Source organism: Vitis vinifera, chromosome 12, assembly GCF_030704535.1.
Source record: "Vitis vinifera cultivar Pinot Noir 40024 chromosome 12, ASM3070453v1".
Classification (NCBI taxonomy): Eukaryota; Viridiplantae; Streptophyta; class Magnoliopsida; order Vitales; family Vitaceae; genus Vitis; species Vitis vinifera.
The window spans coordinates 24,187,830-24,209,468 of record NC_081816.1 but is presented as its reverse complement, the minus strand read 5'-3'; the positions used below and the strand labels follow the sequence as shown (position 1 = coordinate 24,209,468).

Genomic DNA, 21,639 nt, shown 5'->3' with positions numbered 1-21,639 from the left:
AATTATATAAGATGGAAATAGGAGTAACTACAATCTATTCCAGCCCCATATAAACTATACTTTTAAGCCATTGATTACTTGATACTTCACTTTTGGAGTCAGACAAGAATCATTATTTGAAGAACGTGTTTGGATGGAGCTATAGCAATGAATGAAAATATGACCCTGAGAAACCACTGAATCACAATCCAAATGCAAACCAGAACCTCTCTTATGTGAATGCAACTCACATAGGACACTCTCTCAGGAATGATTGTACCTAGCTTAAATGTGCATACACATCCATATACAAGTATATATTGGCACTCTGATGTCCCTAGACCTATTTTTAAAACCTATGCCTATCTTTTCTGTATTATTTGCTCTACCTTGGAGGTGGTGGGAGGTTTGTTTCTTGTATACCTTGGGTTGCTCTTTTTAATACAATTTGCTTCTTTATCTATCAAAAAAAAAAAAAAATTCTGTATTATTTGCCCTGCTTATTGGTTGCTTGGGTATGACTGAATGTCCCACATGATGTTCTAGAAGGTTCACATTGCTCATTCTTTTTATTTCTTTTTCTCCCTCTGCCTATGTTGCATGGCTTATGCGTGAGTATTAGGTACAGGTGTGCATCCCACAGTTTGTAGGATACAACATAGCTAGATAATCAAACTGCGCGTTTTTTTCCTCCTTTCATCCCCCACATCAAAACGAGGTATCTATGTAACATAAACTGATGGATCAAGACAACTAACGAAAGGGTGAGGTATTCTATTAATATCCTGTCTTTTGTCCATCCTCCCCTTGGTTTTAATCTCTATAAAGTCTATCGACTTTGCTTCCCCCAATTTCATCTTTACTAGAGTTTGTGGACCGTGAGTACAGTGCTCCATCACATACAACACACAGTCAGCCAAATGGTTACACTGTTCGACTGAACCCGTTGGCTCTACATTGGTTGAAGTCCTATTTGAGAACCTTCACCAAGTCATCACCAGTTGCAGGTCAGTCGTTAATGCTTTTCCTTTGTCTGCCACAGCTTGGGTCGGGAAACCTGTTCTTATTGATGCCATCATCAGCCTCTTGTTGATAGAAGCTTGCCTCATGGGATCATACTTTGATCAAGTTGATTCCAAAGTGCTCTAGCCAAACCAAATCTTTAATTTATATAGAAAGATGGATTATAGCTTTACCCCATAGCCCTCTTTTCCGGAGTACGGGGTCAATTCTTTGTCTTGGAACGAGCTGTTCAAGGGAATGATTTGCAGAGGGGTAGCTCCAGTGACTCCCCAACATGTTTAGAGTAACTTGTTGCGAATATCCATGCAACAAGGGAACATATTGTTGGAGTTTCTAAGGTAACATACTTTGAATTAGGAATATTGTTTGGTGTTTCCTTTGTTGGACTCACCCATTTGTACTGCACAACTAGTAGGCCTATTAGATATATGTCATGTGCCAACATGAGAATTTGCACATATTTGAGGTGTCAACATAGAATAGCCTCTGCAGTATTTTGCTTTTCCTCATGTGAGTAATATTTTCTCCTGTTATTGATTAAAAAGAACACAGGATTCCATTTGCAGTATCCAAATCTATTCTGTTGGGTGTAGGGAGTTTCTATATTTTACTTTTGGCTACTCAAGTGGATTTGAAATTTAAATTTGCTCTTAAATTTCAGGTTTTTGACAAGTCCTTGCAATGCACTTTTTCAAGATTTGGGGAGGTACATACACATTCATTTATGTCTTGATGGTCATTGATGTCAATAGTTATTGTCATTTGTTGTAATCTTTGTTTGCATACTTTTTTTCTTTATTATATATGTGTTTGCTTCTTTTATGTCAACCTCCTTGTTGTTGGTCATTGTTGTGGTCTCTGTTTATTTATTTTATATCCATTGTTGTGTGTGCACCTGTAATCATTTGGGACTGACTTGTTGGTCCTTAGGGATTTATTATAGATGGTAAGAGATTAACTTTTGGCTGTTTATGCAAGCATGCTTTTTGTTTATAATCAAAATGAGTCACTGTTGTCATAGAATAAACTGAGAATTAGATTCAATCACAAGGTGCCCCAAAAGTTCTATTACAAGTGCCCAAAAAGTATGAGGAATGATATATTTTAGGATAGACTTTCTGAGAAAATGTAGTGCTCAAATGCCCTTGATGTTGTGAAAAATTATATGGCATACTTTTATATCTGTTAATTCATATTAGTTTTCAAAAAAATATTTCAAGAATTATACTTAGAGATTTAAATAGCTGAATTACATAAAAACATCCTCAAATACTTATACAAGTATTTTTATTTGGGCTCATTCTTCAATTTAGACATAAATTATTTTTATCCTGCATATATCTGATAAAAATAAATAAATTACTATCCTGCATATAAAGAAACATGAAGGTATTACCAAGGAAGAAAATGTCGCGATATTTCGGCGATATATCGCCGAAATATCGTGTATCGAAGGGTTTCGACACGATATTTCATGGAGAAATATCGGTCTGGCGATATTTCGGGATTAATCTCGAGAAATCGGCGATTTCTTGTGATATATCGGTGATTTTGGCGATAAATCGATGATTTTTCCCGATATATCGCCTGGTCAACGCGGGTCAACGAAAGTCAAACGCGCTACAGTGCCCCCTCCCCCATTTGCTTGCTGCCGAGAGGATTTGAACCCTAAACACTCGCTTACCACCTGGGCTAACTTGCCTTTTGATATATAATATGCAATATTTTTATATATACTTAAACTCATTATATAAAGAAAATATAAGAATATTTTAAAGAGCAAATTAATTATAATTATTTTATAATTAAATGCAAAGTCTTTTAATTAATTACCAAAAATATAAAAATTATATAATTTTCTTCATAATGTTTTTAATATCATTAATAATTAATTAAATATTAAAAAATTATATATATATCATAATTTATTTTATATTGTTTAATACAATTGAATTAAATGGATCATATTTTAATACTAATATATATTTTAAAATTAGACATATTATAATCAAATATCATAATATTAGGTGTAATTTAATAATAAATGTACACTTATAAAATTCATATTTTTATCTATGCATACGATATTATTATCAAATATGATAAATCATGTTATACATATATCAAAATTTTCAATAAAATAATTTTAAAATGTCTATTATACTTCTAATTATATTATTATGAAGTTTTCCTTACATTTTCATGAGTTTTTAACAATTTTAAGTTTACCGATATTTTTTTCCAAAATATCCACCAATATATCTCCGATATATCTGATATATCCATAAAATCGAAGTACCGATATATCCGTGATTATCGATATTTTCATCCTTGGGTATTACTCGATGTTTTAAAAACCGGACCGAACCGGCCGGTCCAACCGGTTGAACCGTCGACCGGTCACATTTCCGGTCCGGTCCACCCTATTAAACCGTTTAACTATTGGACCAGTTACGAATCGCCTGAACCAACGGTCGAACTGGTGAACTGGTAGAACCGGACGGCTCTAAACGAACCGAACAGTCCATATTGGCCCATCATTTTGCAAGCCCATTGAATAAAAAATTAAAAGTTGTAGGCCAAAAATTATACTGGGCCATGTCTTAGCATGACAAAGCCCACACCCAAACCATTTAAGTAGGCTCAGTCTTGAGCCCACAAGGTGGGCATGCTGTTGCTTTCAATGAGGATACCTTTTATAGGCATCCTTTGTACCCTTATTTCTCTCACAAACCGACGTGGGATTGCAAACTAATATGATAATATCAATGAAAAAAATTTAACAAATGCAACAAGAGGATTTGAAGTTGGGACCTCAGGCTTTGTAAGTAAACTAGGACACCACTCGGCTACCCGCATTTTGTTAATTGATATGCCAAACAAAACAATATATATTGGATTTTAATTTTTTTTTTATAATATTAAATAAAAATAATATAATATTTAAAAAAATTATAAAATTAGTTAAAATTTTCATTTTTAATATATTCACATTTAAATATTGTTTACATTTCATTTAATATGATTTAATTTGATAATATCAAATATATAAAATAATATTATTGATTTTTAATTTATTCATATATATTTTAAAATTTTTATAATTATTTTTAATTTTAATAATATATAAATTATATATTTATGATGTCACCGGTTCGACCGCCGTTCGACCATCGGTTCAACCGGTGAACCGTGAACCGGTAACTTTTCCGGTTCAATGATCGGTCTGGTTCTGAAAACATTGGTATTACTTCCACAATCTCTGATCTTATTCTTATATGCATTCATAGCATCCAAAGATGTAGCTATCATTGTCGTGACTAACTTAAAAGTGAAAAGAAATATTCTTCTTATCTCAAAGTTTGTTTTTCTGGTAGCAGCCTTTTTTGGACTTCTACCATCTTTGGTTTGCTTAAAGGAGACTTTGTCCTTCCCTGTACTTCTTTCATTTAATGATATTCAAAGTTATGATTTTTTTAAGAAAAAGGAAAATTTTAATTAAATTTTCTCCTATGGTAGTCTAATCTTGGAATTAGTTTCTTATTTTCTGAGTTATACAATATGTGGCTAAATCTATAGATGACCCCTTAATTGTCTTTAGGTTTCTTTCATTTTTCTAGTTTTTGTGTTTTCTTTTCAGATAATTCACTTCCCTATCCTTTTGTGGGATTTAACCGTAAAAGCAATTACAGTTTAACTCTCTCAAGTTTCTGTCGACAATAGAAACATCTGTTTCTGAATTTACTACCTTTCCTCCGGTTGACTATCAGTCTCAGACTTTCCCTGGTGAGATGATCACAGCATGAGTATAGTTGTGTTATATGATACCTTTTGCATCTTTGAATTCTTGCATTGCTGCTTAAAAATTTTTGTGGTTGTATTCAGTTCATTGTTGTTTTGCAATACTGTTGGATTGTTATTATTGCATTTAAATAGTGTTAAAATGACACTGGGTTGGTTGCAGTACCTCAATTTATTCCTCACTCGAGTAGATGGCTTGAGGAGGAGAATTTCACTACCTGGGCAAGAAGAGGTCTTAGAATATGCATTGATACGGGACGCTTTTCAGGTTTGTCTCCATGTACAAATGTATTTTATAAGAGTCTCTATGTCCCTCACATACCATTATCAGTGTCACTTATCTAATATAATATTCCTGCTGCGTAAATTTTGAGGTTCTCAACTAGAAATGATTTCTTAATGATTGATTAAAAATCTTGGGATTGTTTTGGATAAGCAACCAAACTTGATATTTTATTAGTGGAAAGATGTAAAAAGAAGGATAAAAGATCTTTGAGGAAAGAATCATGACTAGTCATGTGAAAAAGGAAAGCTATGTTCCTCACAAAACCACTCAGGCTTCCCAGTTTGGAAGACCAATCCACCCAAACTCAAGGGGCATGAGATCCCAATTTAGTCCAAAAAAGAGAAGGGAAGCTCCTTGCAAAACCGCTTAGGCTTCCCAATTTGGAAGACCAATCCACCACCAAACTCAGGGGGCATGAGATCCCAATGTGGTTCAAAACAGAGATGGCTCCCTTCCCGAACAACCTATATATTTCTTGATTTGTTGATTTAGGGTTCCAAGAGAATGAACATCCCAAAACTTTACGAAACCCGCAATTCTTATTACTTGGTGCTCATATCTCTATGACTCTCTTCTAGTGGAACCACCTAAGAAAGATCTATCATTGAATCCAGCCCAAGCAAAGGATTAGAGGTGTTAATTCCCTTGCATTTTATCAGGTGCCCAAGCAGTCATGTCTCTTTGCTTCAATAGCTAGCTCAAATGCAACTACCTTAAAGAAAGTTCAAATAATCCCTACTTAACTATATGTTTGTGTATGAGTCCGCCAATATCCATCTAATTGTTACTCAAGGAACGCTCATCAAAGTTGAGCTTTAGAGTAGTTGGAGGTGGAGAAGCTCACTCAACAAGAATCTCCACCACTCTCCTATGGTGGCAAAGCAAATCTCCAATCCAAAAAAGAAATGTTTAATGAGACTTTGGAAAACTCCTTGGTGACCAACATCCAGAGGATTGTGAGAAAGCAAATATTCTTTTACAAATCTATAGTCAATCTCCTTTTGTTCCAAAAAAAATCCCAGGATCTTTATCCTGAAAAAATATTAGGAACTTTCATAGTTGCTAGATTTTTTTTTTTTTTGATAGATAAACACAAATATATTAAAGGGCAAAGGCCACCAAGCATACAGAAAGTATACAAATCAGCCCAAAACGAGAGCACAAAAGAGATTGAAACTTTTTTTTTTTTTTTTGGATTGGAAACGCCACAAAGATATATTAATATTAAAAAGAAGTACAAGAAGAAGGATGAGAAATCCTCCCACCAAAGACAACTAATTTACAGGAAAATACACATAAAACAAACGAACTCCCACTAAGGACCAATCCCTATGGAGTACACACCGCTATCCAATCCAGTTGAATCACATTAAGGGGAATCCCCTTAAATGCCTTGGAACAGAAAGCCCAAAGGGAAGCAAGGAAAACAATAGAGTTCCAAAGGAACTCTGAATTCCTTGCTTTATCCTCGAAAATCCTTGCGTTTCTTTCCCACCACACAACCCGAATTAGAGCTATGCTCGCAGCTTGCCACAAAACTATCCCTCTCTTAGAATTACCGAAGCCTTTAAATTTGATGGACATCATGTCATATATGCTCCTTGGGGGAACTCAATCCATCTTAGCTAACTGAAATAACCTGTGCCACAACCCAATCATCAAGGAACAATGAAGAAAAAGATGATCTGCTGATTCCCCGTGCTTCATGCATAGGATACAAATATCAGGACTAAGGGCTTTGTAGGGTCTTCTCACTTGTAACATATCATTAGTATTCACCTTCTTGTGTGCCACTAACCAGACAAAGGACTTCACTTTGAAAGGAACTTGAGAATTCCACACGAACTTTGAAGGAAAGTTATGAGGAGATCCAGAAGATTGAGATAATGTTAGAAAAAAGGATTTGACTGAAAAAAGCCCTGAAGAGGATAATGGCCATAATTTGGCATCTGGGACCGAAGGAGAGAGATACAAATCATCAAGAGACCGCATGAGGCCTTCTAAGTCCTCAATCTCAGAATCTGACAGGTTACGGCGGAAATTCAAATTCCACGAGAAAGGCCGAGATGGACCGAGAACTGAAGAAATAGAAATGTTTTTATCCACGACTACTCTAAATAGTCTTGGATATTGGGTTCCCAAAGGTTGGGTCCCCCACCACAAATCTTCCCAGAACCGAATTCTTTCCCCGTTTCCTACTACATACCGAGTAATCAAAGAAAACCCCTGAAAGACTTGAGTAATAGCCTTCCAAGGACAGCGATGTGACCATCTAACTAAAGTGTTAGCATCCCAATCATTAGAGTGTGAACCATAAATGCTTAAAATGACCTGATGCCAAAGAGCTGAACCCTCTCTAGGATACCTCCATAACCATTTCCCTAGAGGAGCGAGATTCCTCCAAGAAATATTCCCCAAACCCAAACCCCCTATTGTCTTCGGTTTGCACACAACATCCCACCTCACTAAATGATCCCTTTTGCCTTCCCCAACCCCTGACCATAAAAAATCCCTTTGCAACCTCTCGATTTTTGCAGCCACTGAAGCGGGAATTTTAAATAAGGAAAGGAAGTAACTTGGCAAATGGGTAAGACAAGATTGGATAAGAGTTATCCTCCCCCCGAAGGATAAGTAGGTCTTTTGCCACCCATCTAATCTACTTGAGATTCTCTCAATCACTGGATCCCAAAAGCCACACGCCTTAGGGTTCCCGCCCAAAGGGAGACCTAGATAGAGAATAGGCCATCCGAACGCCTTACAATCAAGCATCACAGCCAATCTTGAAAGATGAGCCTGATCAAGATTAATGCCATGAATACTACTCTTGTTAAGATTGACCTTGAGCTCAAAAATGTGTCCAAACACTAACAAAAGACTCTTCAGAGTCTGCAGCTCTTCCTCCCTTGAGTTAGAAAAGAATATGGTGTCATCAGCAAATTGCAAATGGGACACCCTAGTTCTATTTCTACCCACCCTGAAACCCTCCATCATATTTCTTTCCTCAGCTCTCATAAGCATCCTACTCAGTACATCTGCGACTAAAGTAAACAAAAAAGGGGATAAAGGGTCGCCTTGTCTTAATCCTCTTGATGCCTTAACCCACCCTTTAGCACTACCATTCACCAAGATTGCATAAGATACCGAAGATAAACATCCACTCATCCATTTCCTCCATCTAGGACTGAACCCCTTCTTTTCTAACACATGATCCAAAAAATCCCACTTCACGTGATCGTATGCCTTTTCAAAGTCTATTTTGAATGCGACGCCTTCCTCCCCTGACCTTCTTCTCTCGTCCACTATCTCATTCGCTATAAGAACTGCGTCCAATATTTGTCTCCCTTGAACAAAAGCGCCTTGAGAATAGTGGATGGTCTCATGTAGAACCCCTCTTAGACGCCCTGAGAGCACTTTGGCTATTATCTTGTAGAGACTAGTGATCAAACTAATGGGTCTAAAGTCTAATATTCTCTTTGACAAACTCTTTTTGGGTATTAGAACAATGAAAGAGGCATTAGTGTTTTGATTGATAATTCCGCTCCTATGAAATTCAGCGAACACTCTCACCAAATCCTCCTTAATCACATCCCAACACTCTTGGAATACGGCAATAGTAAAGCCATCTGGCCCCGGAGCCTTGTCCCTATCCAAATGAAAAATGGCCTTAGAAATCTCTTCTTCGGTGAAAGGGGAGTCTAACCTTAACGCACTCTCTTCCGAAATAGGGGACCAATCTAATCCTTCAACACCCCAAGACTCTCCTGTAGGATTTGTGTAAAGCTTTTCGAAGTAATGTAAGATCTCCTCTGTGATACTCTCGGCATTCTTCAGCACTAAGCCCCTCTCATTCTCCAACTCCTTGATATATTTCCTATTTCGCCTACCATTAGCCACTTTATGATAAAACTTAGAGTTGCAATCCCCTTCCTTGACCCATTTCACTTTGGCTTTTTGTCTCCAATGAATTTCCTCCCTCAATATTAATTCCTCTAGTTCCCCTTTTCTTGAGGCTCTTTGGCTTAACAAATCAGGATTGAGACCCTCTTCCTGCTCAATGGTGTCAAAGTTAGCTAAATCATTGAGAATACTTTTTTTCTTTTCTTTAAGCTCTCCAAAGGAAAACTTGTTCCACTCCTTCAATTTAGCTTTAACATATTGAAGTCTCCTCATGAACTTATGACCTTCCCATCCGTTTCCTTGAAACCGACTCCACCAATCTCTAAAGTTCTCCTTGAAATTAGTGTGTTGTAACCACATATTCTCAAACCTAAAAGGTGTTGGCCCCCACATAAACGGGTTGGTATCCATAACAATTGACCAGTGATCCGATGTCCTTCTGATTAAGGCTTCTTGAAGGCCTTGGGGGAAGAGCAGCCCCCACTCATTTGAGTAGAGAAAACGGTCCAATCTCTTACACATGGGAGACTCTTGCATATTTGACCAAGTGAATGAAGCATTCCGAAGAGGTGGGTCAAGCAATTCACATTCTCTAATAAAACTATCAAAGTCCCTCATGCTTGGAGTTAGGCTAGAACCCCCCATTTTTTCTGAAAGTTCCGAAGAGATTGGAACTTTCATAGTTGCTAGATTTTCTATTTGTCTTATTTCTTCTTTCAACTATTCATAGGCTAGTTTTCTTGTGGATAGCATCAAAAGAGATTGGAAATTGACTTGTTCAAAGACGTTTTTCTATGCACTCTCTTTGTATACCTTTTTGATGGAATTTTGAATGCAGTGGGATCCAAGGAGTCACCATTTACTATGATGAATTAGAAGAAGAAAAAGAACAGCTTGAATCCCCACACTGTAATAGAAGCCATGGGGCTTCCTCAATAACAATAATTTCTTCCCACTTCCATGGAGTCCAGAATTTGCAATTTGACCAACTATTGCAGCTCATCTTTTAGCAATCCAGTGGAGAAGAAGATAGGTAACTGGATAAACTAGCTTAATTAATGCCAAACATGGTGAAAGGTGATGCATCATTCTAGATTTATTAGATTAGGTTGACAATTTTGTTCTATTATAGCATTGAGTCCAATGTTTATGAGGGTCTTTTTTATTAGAATCGAGATCGAGTTGCTTTAGAGTCAATTCATATTTAAGATATTTGTACTTTAGATGTGTTAGAGTATGAGAAATGACTATTAAATGTGTGCAAGATGAAATTTTAGAAAGAATATTGAGAAACAGACCCAAAAGTGCTATTTGGGGCATGGATGTTAGAACGCCATGCATGGGACATTCAAATGTTCATAAGATGATCAACATCTAGTTGGGGGACCTTCAAACATCTGACTGTGGGCCATTCAAATACCCCACCAGCGTCTAAATGTCTCATACAAATGTTGGGTCTTTTGCTTACGTATTTTTAGCCTGTTTTCACATTTTTAGAGGTTTTTTGGTAGTTTTAATTTTGGAAAATCTCTCCAAAATGCTCTCTTAGGGTTTTGATATAAATATAAAATTTTCGAAGTTGAAAAATAGGCATAAGAATAAAGTCATTCTCTCTACCCTAGTTCTCCATTTCTCAAAGCTTTTAAGATTATCTTGAAAGAAATTTAGGTGAAGAAGAGTGTGATGATCTACTAGCCTCAACATGAGGTTGAGGTGTTCGATAAGGAGTATGGAGTGTCACGTTGAGGACATGGAAAGACATGTAAGTGCTAACTAGTTTGAAAATAGGTGCATCTGCATAAGGTAAAATTGTGTACACCTTCTTTCATATTTAATGGATTTCATTGTTGTCATTCAACTCTTGGTTTTTGACATGTATGTAGTTTTTAGGAAACCTTGTAAGTGGTTTTTTCATCTACATCCGGTGTTCTTATGTGTGATTGATTTGATCTTGCAGCATTGATAAAATCAATTGAATGTTAAAACTTGGATGAATTAAAGATTGGATTACACTACTTGGACTATGTATTTGAACCCCAAGCCAACAACCAACACCTCCACCCCCCTTCTTTTTCTTATTCTCCTCCCCCTTTAGGGGATTTCATAAATCAAGAGCAGAAACTCGCAATCATAATTGAATCCGTTGGTTGAGCGACAACTAATAAAGAGGGGTGTAACAATCTAGAAATTGGTGCTAATAAAAATAAATTAATTCCAACAAGGGAAGTGCCTAATATGGAGGAGTCTGCTTTAATGTTGGGTTGTCGGGTAGGGAAGCTTCCTATTACTTATTTAGGCCTGCCTTTGGGAGCTTCTTTCAAATCTTAAATTGTTTGGGATGTGGTAAAGGAGATTTTTTCTCAAAGATTAGCTCTATGGAAAAGGCAATACCTCTCAAAGGGAGGAAGCCTCACTTAGCTAAAAAGCACTCTGAGTAGTTTGTCTATTTGCTTAATGTCCCTTTTGTTATTCCTAAGGTGGTTGCATTGGGATTGAAAAAAAATTCAAAGGGATTTCCTATGAGGAGGAGGGGTTCTTGAGAAGAAACTTCATCTAGTGAAATGGTCATTGATTTGCATACATGAAAAAAGGAGGGTCTAAGTATTAAAGTATTGACCACTCTCAATAAAGCTTTTCTTGGATAATGGTGCTGGAAATTTGTTTTGGAGTGATGATTCCTTTGGGCCAAGACCATGGTGGGAAAGTTAAGGGAAGAGCAAGGAGGATGGTGCTGTCAATTGGGAGGGAGGGGAATGGTATTGGCTTGTGGAAGGCGATTAAAAGAGGATGGGGAACTTTTAAGGCCAAAACAAGATTTGTGGTAGGCAATAGGACAAGAATCAAGCTATGATAAGATGTTTGGTGCATTGTTTCTCCTTTGAAGGACTCTGTTCCTTATCTTTTCTCTTTTGCAACTCTAAAGAAGCCTGGATGACTATTTTTAGGGTGGTAGAGGGTGAGTAGGTCTTTTGTAATCCATGTTTCCAAGATTGGGAGATGGATAGAATTGAGGAATTCTTGCAGAAGCTTCAAGTGTTAAGGACATGTAACGGGGAGGAGGATATTCTGGTAAAGCTAGTAAGAGTAGGAATCTCTCAATGAAATCCTTCTAGTCTGCTTTAGACTTTGATTGTTGTGCTTTCTAGGTTTCATCGAGTGGTTGTGCTGTAAGTGGTTAAATGTTTTCTGGGCTTTTGGTTGTGCCTCTTTTTGCCTTTTAGGCCCCTTTGTATACTGACTATCAACTAGGGGTGCACCTCTTTTCCTGACTGGCACTTTTAATATATTCTTTTGCCTATAAAAAATAAATAAATAAATAAAATAAAATAAAAAACCTCCAAATTGATCCTAAAGATTGAATTGTGAATCACCCATCTTTCAGTAATAAGGTGGTGAAATATTTAGATCATGTCTGGAAAGTCAGTCTAATTTAAAGAATTTGACCTTCAATAGAATGGAAAACTCAAAACAAGATCATTAAAGAAGGAATACATGCTAGATAGGCCTAATTGAAAAAATCAGTGCATAATTAAATAACCCTTATGTCGTTCCAATTCAGTTGAATTATGTAGGCTTCTTGTATTTGGGCTTGCAAGCAGGTCATTTTGGTCCATGTACTTGAATTGTAACTGTGTATTGCATTAATTCCAGTATGCATCAGATTACTTGTCACCACACCTAAAGTGCACAGATGATTTGGTGCGATTGCATGCTTATTGGGCTCGTTTAGAGCTAAATCTGAATAAAGATCTAGTTGCAGCTCGTGGAGTTTGGGAGAGCTTACTTAAGAACAGGTGTGATTCTATCTTCTAACATTTTTAAACTCAGCATGATCTCTTTCATTTTTATTAGCTTGTTTATTACTTCAATTGTTCATGCAGTGGTTCAATGTTCGGAGCCTGGCAAGGCTATATTGCGATGGAACTTGAAGCAGGCCATATAAATGAAGCTAGATCTATATATAAGAGATGCTACAGTAAAAGGTTTGCTGGGACAGGTTCAGAGGTATATTTCTTGCTTCTTTGTTGAAGTATTACCTTTGCATAAAGTGCCTTGTTATTCTTTGTCAAAAAATTGAAATAGCTTATTTACTATTAAAATTGGGCTGTTTTGATTAGCTTGCATTAGAGTTATTATAGCAAGAGAAAAAAAAATTGAAGAACCAATGCTTGGGCCAGAACTTTGTCAATTATGAAGCAGGGACCTTAAAAAGAAAATTCATAGAAGTTTGAAACCAACCACTAAAACAATTCAACATTGTTATTTTCAGTTTATTCTGTTTTAAAGAAACTGTTACATGTTAGTGGTTATTGCCTTCTCAAGTTTCTCACTTCAATAGAGCTTTATATAATTCATTGAAGTTCAGTGTCTCAATGGCATCTATAGTGACTCAATATTGTCGGTTTTTGTTTTATTGTATTTCAAATAAACTGTCTCCTGTCAGCAGTTATTGCCCTTTCAGATCTGTTACTTCTATATAGGTTCAGTTCAAATGGTATGTAATATTTTGTAGATTAGATGATACATTCCTTTCCTAAAAAACAGAATTATTCAGGACATATGTCATTCTTGGTTGCGCTTTGAGAGGGAATTTGGCACACTGGAAGATTTGGAGCATGCTGTACGAAAGGTATGCTTTCCTGCTGCTGTCATATTCTAACCGTAGCTTACCAATTTTACCATGTGTAGTTTTTGTTTGACGTATTTAATGCATTTTAATGGATACTGGCAATTCAGATGTGCATGCATTTCCCAGCACCTGAATGTGATCAGCATAACCATGGTTTTTAGGGAACCAAAAGATTATATTAATGGAAGAAAGTATGCCAAAAAGAACTAACATTTGCTGGAAATTCTCTTAGATTCATTTTTAATAGAAAAGGAAATATAACAATGTGAACCTATTCTCTTGAATATTTCTCTTGAATCTTATATTTTCTACCATTCTATAGGCTTGAAAGACAGGAACTGGTAACAAAAAGTATTATTTAATCGGTGAAATAGGAAGGCCATTCAATCTAGTAAATGTGAATGCTCTGGAATAATCTGTGAATTTAAGTCTATGTGCATATTTGAATAAAGAACTTGATGTTGGGTCTCTAAAAAATTTTGTTACTTTGAAGCCCCTTATTAGAATTTTCCTGCTGTTTTTTACATGAAAGAATTCCATTTTATTGTGTTGTGGTTGTTATTTGGACCTAGAATTTTTCCTCACTTGCTAAGATACTCTAGTATTATCTCAACTATTAAGGTCCACTAAATAAATCTTATTTCATATTGGGGATTTTTAGAGTTCAGCAAAATCCAACCATGATTGGTTGATGTCTTAACCTGTCCAACTGGACTTTTGTCATGTGTGCAATAAATGGTTTAGATATGTTTAGCTCCTTGTGAGAAGTGGATGGCTATGTCAATCTCTGAATGATCCCCAATAATTTTACTTTAAGTTCTCATTGCCTCAGAATTTTCTGAATTGTTGGTTTTCTTTTAAAGCAATCAATAAATCATGGAGAATAATTGTGTATCCTTAAATATATTAAACTGTGTATCTATTGCTAGAAAGAGATTGGAGAATAATTGATAGTCAATTAAAGATGCTCTGATGCTGTTCCCTCTTCCTAGGTTACACCTCGTCTGGCAGAGCTACAGTTATTTAAGTTACAAGAGTCTAAAAGTACAGCTGCATCAACAGATCAGATAGAGAATCCCCATAAGAAAAATGCCCGTGAGAAGAGAAAGTCAACCTCCAGTAGAACTGATGAACAACCTCCAGCCAAGCGGCAGAAAGATACTGCTCAAAACCCAAAGAAAGTTGATGGAAAAGGCAGAATTGAATTGGAGAACGTAGTTGCATCAAATGAAGAGCAAGAGCTTAAAGCTAAAGATGACAAGCCAGATGACATGAACAAAAGACAAATGAAAGGCCCCAGCCATGAAAAGAACAAGTACTTGGACCAGTGCACTGCATTCATATCAAACCTTGACCTTGAGGCAAGTTGACCCCCCTTTACCCCTTGTGTTTGAATCTTTGTTGCCCTGCCCAAACAAAAACACATACACATACAAGCAGTGCAATATACTTCAGTGATATCAGAACCTATGATGCAATGACTACTGATTTCCACAGGCAAATTATGAACATCTACGTGATTTCTTCAGTGATGTTGGTGGAGTCACAGCTATTCGAATATTGAAGGACAAGTTCACTGGAAAATCAAGGGTCTCTCTCTCTCTCTCTCTCTCTCTCTCACACACACACACACACACACACACCCCTCTTCTGGTTATTTTTGTCTCCCTTGTGCATGTCACATGTCAATGAGAACTCAACTGGCCAATTAAGCTGCTATATTCACTTCCATCTTGCACTTAAGTTTATAGTTGTGGTATTTTACATCTGGTGACAAGAAACTGGGATATGAAACTTCTTGGATACCTTGTACAGATCAATGTTTCAGGTCCTATGAACCATAAGTGTCTGTTTAGTAGCAAAAAAATAACTATTTTCTATTTTGGAAAGTGGAAAAACTGAAAATGACAACGGAAACATGTGAAAGTAGTTGGGTTTCAATAATATTTCCCAAAAATGAGTACTTTTAAGGGAATATGATATGATGGTTTGGCTGAAAAGTTGGTTCTTGTTTCTTTCTGTTTTTTCAAAAAAATAAAAATAAAGGGGGAATTCCCTTTATCTTTGCCTTTCACCTTGGGTTCCATTATATAAAAAATCTAATTTACATGTTGATGCATGTCTTGATGCTTAACATTCATCTATGGACTTTGTAGGGACTGGCATATGTGGATTTCTCAGATGATGCCCACCTTGCTGCGGCTGTAGCAAAGAACAAGAAGATGCTGCGGGGAAAGAGATTGAGCATTGCACGATCAGATCCAAAGCAGAAAGGTAAGAAAGGATCAGCTTATCGCAGCAACCACACCAGACAAGTTATGATAACTGGAAGTGTTTCATATCTACTCCATGTGTGTCTGTGTGCAGTGAGTCTGTCCTTGATGCCAATGACAAATCTACATCACAAACTTAATGTGTATATCGTGCATCATAGCATGAGATTTTGCCTTCTACAACCTGTTCACAATACCAAAATTAGGACAAAGACTAGAATATTTATGCAAATGGTGAAGAAATATGTTAAATATTAGACATGAAGAAGCATGGTGAATCAAAATTTTCCTCTTATGCTACCACTTGTGATTTACTATAATGTAGTGTTAGCTTTGCTACCGAATCTTTTCTTTCTTCCCTAGTAATTTTCTTTCTTACTGTTGAAGGTAAAGGAGCAGGGCACTCTAATGATCAAACTGGTACAGTTGGGGAATCTGATTCAAAAGAATCTGGTCAAATATCCTCGTCCAAGGCACCTCAGGCACGTAGAGATGACAATTTCCAGCTCAAGGGAAGAAACACATTTGCAGTGCCAAGAAATGTCAGACCCCTTGGCTGGATTGACAAGAAAAAGAAAACTGAGGAAGAGACAGATGAGATGCCAAAATCTAATGATGAGTTCAGGAAAATGCTCCTAAAGAGTTAGTTATATTTAGCGTACCATTATATGGTGAAGGTTATATGGATGTGAATTAGAGGCTCATGTAAAACACCAGCTGAGATTGTTTCTTGCTTAACTCACCATTATCGTAGTGTTATGTTAATGTACAAAAACCCCCTAATGACAATATAATCCTTTAAACGTTGTATTTGCAATGTCGACACAGTTATGACCAGGAAATGAATGCCTGTTTTGGCATAAAGAAAGAATCGGTTGCACTCTGACCAGACTGCCATAATTGCCCAATTGAATGTTCCAACCAGGTCCTGCTGATGCTCTTTTGAGTTGGATGTCTCAGCTACCTATCTACCAAGATGTGGGCTCACTCGAGTAGAAAACAAAAACTAACTCTTCTAATCTTATCATCTGCTGCAGGTTGTGTCCGTCAGGAACGAAGTGAAATTTGCATATTCAGGATCTTGAAGTTGTATGTATCTGATGCAGCTCCTCTCTGTTTTATCTATTTGTGCATGCTACTAAACTAATGACTTGGTGAATTTCATGGCAGCTCCACGGAAGGTTATGGCAAGGTCTGGAATGGACTTTTCGGAAACGGGAAAGGACAGGATCACAACAGGAGAAATTCCTTGTATCCAACAATATGAATGCGAGCCCCACCTGGTCTAGCATTTCATTGATGGCTATAGGCTTCAGGTACGGTTGGATGTTTCTGTCTGTTTCATTGTGAAATCCATATTAAATTGAGTCAGGTAGAGAAAGAAAGAGCAGTGCATATGCCATGCCTTAAATGTCTCATTTGCTCATTTCCTTTTCTAGATTGCTACTTTCACACCCTTCATGTTCCGAGTATTCATCATGTAGGGGTGAAATGAAATTGCCATGCAAAGTAAAACTCACTTCCAAAGCAGAAAATGACTAAGGTTCCGTTTGGATACACTTCCTATTTTTTTATTTTTAAAAATAGAAAGTATAGATTTCTTTTATATCTTTAAAAATTACTTTAAAAAATTTTAAAATTTGATGTAATAAAATCTTTTTAATACCTCGATTTTCTTAATCAATTTTCAAATGCTACTACCCTTTCAATGCAAGCTTTTAAAAGTTTTTATATCTTGTATAGAAATCACTGTTATTTTCTATTTTTAGAAATAAAAAGCAGGTAGTGTATTTACATGTTTAATTCCTAGAAAATAGAAATAGGGAAAATTATATTCTTATATTTGGATATCATAGAAAAAAATGAAAAAAAATGTTTTTTTTTTTTAAATGGAAAGTGCTAAAAATAATTTTTTCACATTTTTTAAAAATTATCTTTGATTCGTAAAATATATAAAAAAAAATTGTTTTCTTATGTTGGATACTAAGAAAATATCAATGTACAAGTGTAGTAAAAGGTTTTTGTTCCGATTTTTCTTAGACAAAGATGAGAAAAGCTTGGGATGGTACATTCTTTAGTAATTTTATTTTATTTCTTTCAACTTTTCTATTGAAACCAAAAAGGAAAAGCATTTTATAAAATTTCCCCCTTTTTTTTTTACTATTTTTCTTTTCTCAATATTTTTCAAGAATCAAACTCAAGTTGGAGAAATTGTATTCCTTAATTTTTCTTTCCCCAATATTTTCATAAATTACCAAATAAGAAAAAAAAAATTACCTCTTTTTTTTCCCTCTTTATTTTTTTTCTTCTTCAAATTTTTGGAGAATCAAAATGGGATTTGAATTTGAAAACCGCCCTCCAAACTTACAAATGTGAAGCATGCAAGTAGGCAGCAAGGGTTACCTTTTCATGTTGATGTGACAATAGCTAGAAATATCTGCAAAGGCATACTCAACTGTTGAATTTCAATTCAAAGAAATTATGGAGCCTTGTTGAATATTTTGAAACGGTAGGTAATGTGGGGCTGCACATTGAGGCCAAGCTTAAATTCAACACATTTTAGTATGGGTTGGTGTCTGCTCCTCACCCACAAACCCAAACTTTCAGACCCAACTACACCACAACCATTGGACTTAATGCCTTAAATCCTTGAACGCTAACACCCAAGTTTAGGTCAGGAAGGTTGGGTTTAGTTGACCCTGGTGGGCTGACACATCAAACAAGTCCAAAACACCAACTGATTTTTAAATGAAATGATCAAAACCCGATTCAAGAAATAACAACAGATCTTTATTATGGGTTTAGGATGGATGTGATCTTGAAAGTCAACAGAAGTTTGACTTGTCTATTTGACTCAAGAGTGTAGTATTGGGGTTATAACAATATTACTTTGCCAAGAAGATGCATGAGACCTGAAGAAGCAGCCTAATCAAATTATCTTTGAAATATGATAACTAAATGAAGTTGAATTTGATTTAATTTTTGTTAAGAGAGGAATGTAATGTGAAGAATGAGAAGTGAGGTGGGCGGGGGAGGTGGATGGATGGAGGGGGCCTAGAAAAGGGTGAAGAGCAAGAGTATAAGTGGGGTTAATGTAAGAGGAAAGCAGGGGGGTAAGAAAGCTGTTATCACAGAAACATGCAAAGTGGGTGGAAGAGTGAATATAGGTGAAGTAGCTGCTCCTGCTGCCTGCTGGCTTCTGCCTGCTGCCTGCTGCCCCTGTTGCAGAGGTGTACTGGTGGAAGTGGAACCCCACACTTTCCATTCATTTCTTTGTGGTTTTCTTACACGCCACAACTATCCTTACAAGTTGCAACCCCCTCCCTCCATCTATTATCATTTTTCATTATTATTATTATATATAGATATATAGATATATAGATATATAGATATATAGATATGCATATATATTCTACCCACATGGTTCAGCTCAGCACCTCCAAGTACCTGCAATTGCTGTCACTTTAGCAGAGGCTAGCAGCACTGCCCGCATCACTCCTTTCCACTTTTGGGATTCAGTGGGTGCCTTTTTCTCTCTTTAATGCTTCTAGGAGAAACCCACATAACCACTTTGGATATTTGGTGTTCATTAGTATTTTATTGCAAAAATGATGGCTTCTTTCCTATTGTTCTTCATTTTTTTTCAGAAAAATATCTACCAGTCTTGGTAGTGTTATAAAATCAAAGATATTTGTCACATCAAACCTTCACATAAACAAAGCAATTTAGATATTGAGCCTAGAGATCTTCATAATTTCAAAAGACATCTAGACATATACTAGATGAATCTTACCTATTAGCATAAAAAATTCCCTCGATATTATATAGGTTATGACGATCATCTTTTCTTATGGTTTCATTTTATCAAATATTTGCCTTTTTGTCAAATTTAACATTCAAGCTTTTCATAATGAAAGTATTTAGGTCTAATAATGTTATTTTTTAACTCAAAAATAGATCATTTAAATAATGACTTTTAAAATAGGCTCATGAAATATAATGTCGAATATCATAAAATGTTTGACTTGTATTTATTGGACATTAATTCGCTTTCAGATGTAATAATCAAAATTCGATTTAATGGAAGGAATATCATAATCCTATATAACAAGATTTTAGATCATCTACAATATCATTGTTGCTCTTATAATGTGGCATTCAACCTAATAAGTGAATTGATTATGATGCCCTTAGGTATAACTTACTTTCGCTTAAGGTATTATAGATTGATTTGCAATCAATTTCCACATGAGTTTGGAATTCTTTAGATCACAATGAGAACATATTTGTATAAAAGAGTGAATGTGATATGCTACGTCATCTAAGAAAAGAAATAACATTTATAAAGGATAAATTCATCATAACAACCTACAGGTTCATTTCATAATTGTAAATGTATTTTAAATTTGTAAAACTTGATTTAACATAAAAGATAACAATATTTGCAAGGATTATCACAAATATTTAAGTCTAACTATAACCGAGCCTATGGATTTAGGTTAAAAAAACCTTATAGAAAGCCAAAAGTAGTTGATGTTATCACATGATCATTTTCACCACCTAATACTATATGAAACGATAGCTAATGTAGAAAATAGGAGAAAATACATATTATCTATCTCTGCCTATATATATAAATAGAGAGAGAGAGAGAGAGAGTTGGGGTGATTTAAATATTCAAAGTGATGGAAAATCACAAGCTTTTTATTCCCCTCTAAAAACAAACATGAATCAACAGGACTAACAAAAGGGACTGTATGATATGTTAGAGGGGAAATGAGGCATGGGTAGGACCCCACTATTACGTAAAGCTAATTCCCTCTCTGTGACTCATGCTGGCAACCAAGCATGCCTAACTTTGCTTCTCTCTCTCTCTCCCTCCCAAATCTGTCCTTTTCAACCTCCTTTAATCATTTAATTTCATTTGCATTTGCACTTTGCCCTCACCACTCCTAACTTTGAAGGAACAAATTCTATATGTTTATTTTCATTGTTTCCGTACTTCTACGTTATGTAAAGTGTGACATGGTTAAAATGTGTAAACTTGTTTTTAAAATGTTAGAAAGTTATTTTAGTGTAGAGATTCTAATATATGGTATTGGAGTTAATTCTCTATCAAAAATATGCAAAACTTAATGTCTCGTAAATTATGAATAGATAAGAATGTCATGCTCATATAATAGGATGAATATGAGATGACTGTTCTTAATCTTATATCTTGTGAATTGTGGGTGGATGAGGATTTCTCAATCCACTAAAGCCTTAAAGATCAATAAATTCAAAATGAATAATATTCATTCATCAAAGTGGAAAGTGATCTTGACTATGATTACCTCTTAATTCGATCAGGTAAGTTATCTTTGAATTTGATCCAGTGGTCTTCTAATTAGATAAGATTTAATAAAAATTTGCATAACACATTACTAAGTATACTAAAGAAGCACACTCAGAGATATTTTTGAAAGCATGTAGCAATTCGCTTCCATCAATGAAAAAAATACACTAATCTCAAATAGCAACTACTCACAAAGTTGGCCAAAACAAATGTCAAGCGAGTTAAAATATTAACTTACAATATTTACATTCATCATTGCTTTTGAGATATTAAAAAAAAAATTATTCATATTTCCATGTACATCTCCTTCCTTAATAATCATAATAGTAGACTGTTTTCTGTTGTACCCAAAAAAGAAAAAGTGCTAATGCAAAGTATATATGTAGAAACAAAGTCAATGAAAAAGATGCATACA

At 35.6% G+C, this 21,639-nt stretch overlaps 1 protein-coding gene across 2 annotated transcripts in view; it reads left to right on the top strand.

The window, feature by feature from the left end:
* LOC100262646 (uncharacterized) overlaps positions 1-16,757 on the top strand; it is a 28,955-nt gene extending 12,198 nt beyond the window's left edge. For both annotated transcript variants that reach the window (XM_019223559.2, XM_010659605.3), the window contains 9 exons: positions 1,664-1,708; positions 4,967-5,071; positions 12,638-12,780; positions 12,868-12,991; positions 13,542-13,616; positions 14,609-14,977; positions 15,114-15,206; positions 15,773-15,890; positions 16,277-16,757. In XM_019223559.2, coding sequence (XP_019079104.1) covers positions 1,664-1,708; positions 4,967-5,071; positions 12,638-12,780; positions 12,868-12,991; positions 13,542-13,616; positions 14,609-14,977; positions 15,114-15,206; positions 15,773-15,890; positions 16,277-16,536 — 1,332 coding nt within the window. In that variant the 3' untranslated portion in view covers positions 16,537-16,757. The remainder of the gene's footprint in view (positions 1-1,663; positions 1,709-4,966; positions 5,072-12,637; positions 12,781-12,867; positions 12,992-13,541; positions 13,617-14,608; positions 14,978-15,113; positions 15,207-15,772; positions 15,891-16,276) is intronic.
* The last annotated feature ends 4,882 nt before the right edge of the window (positions 16,758-21,639 follow it).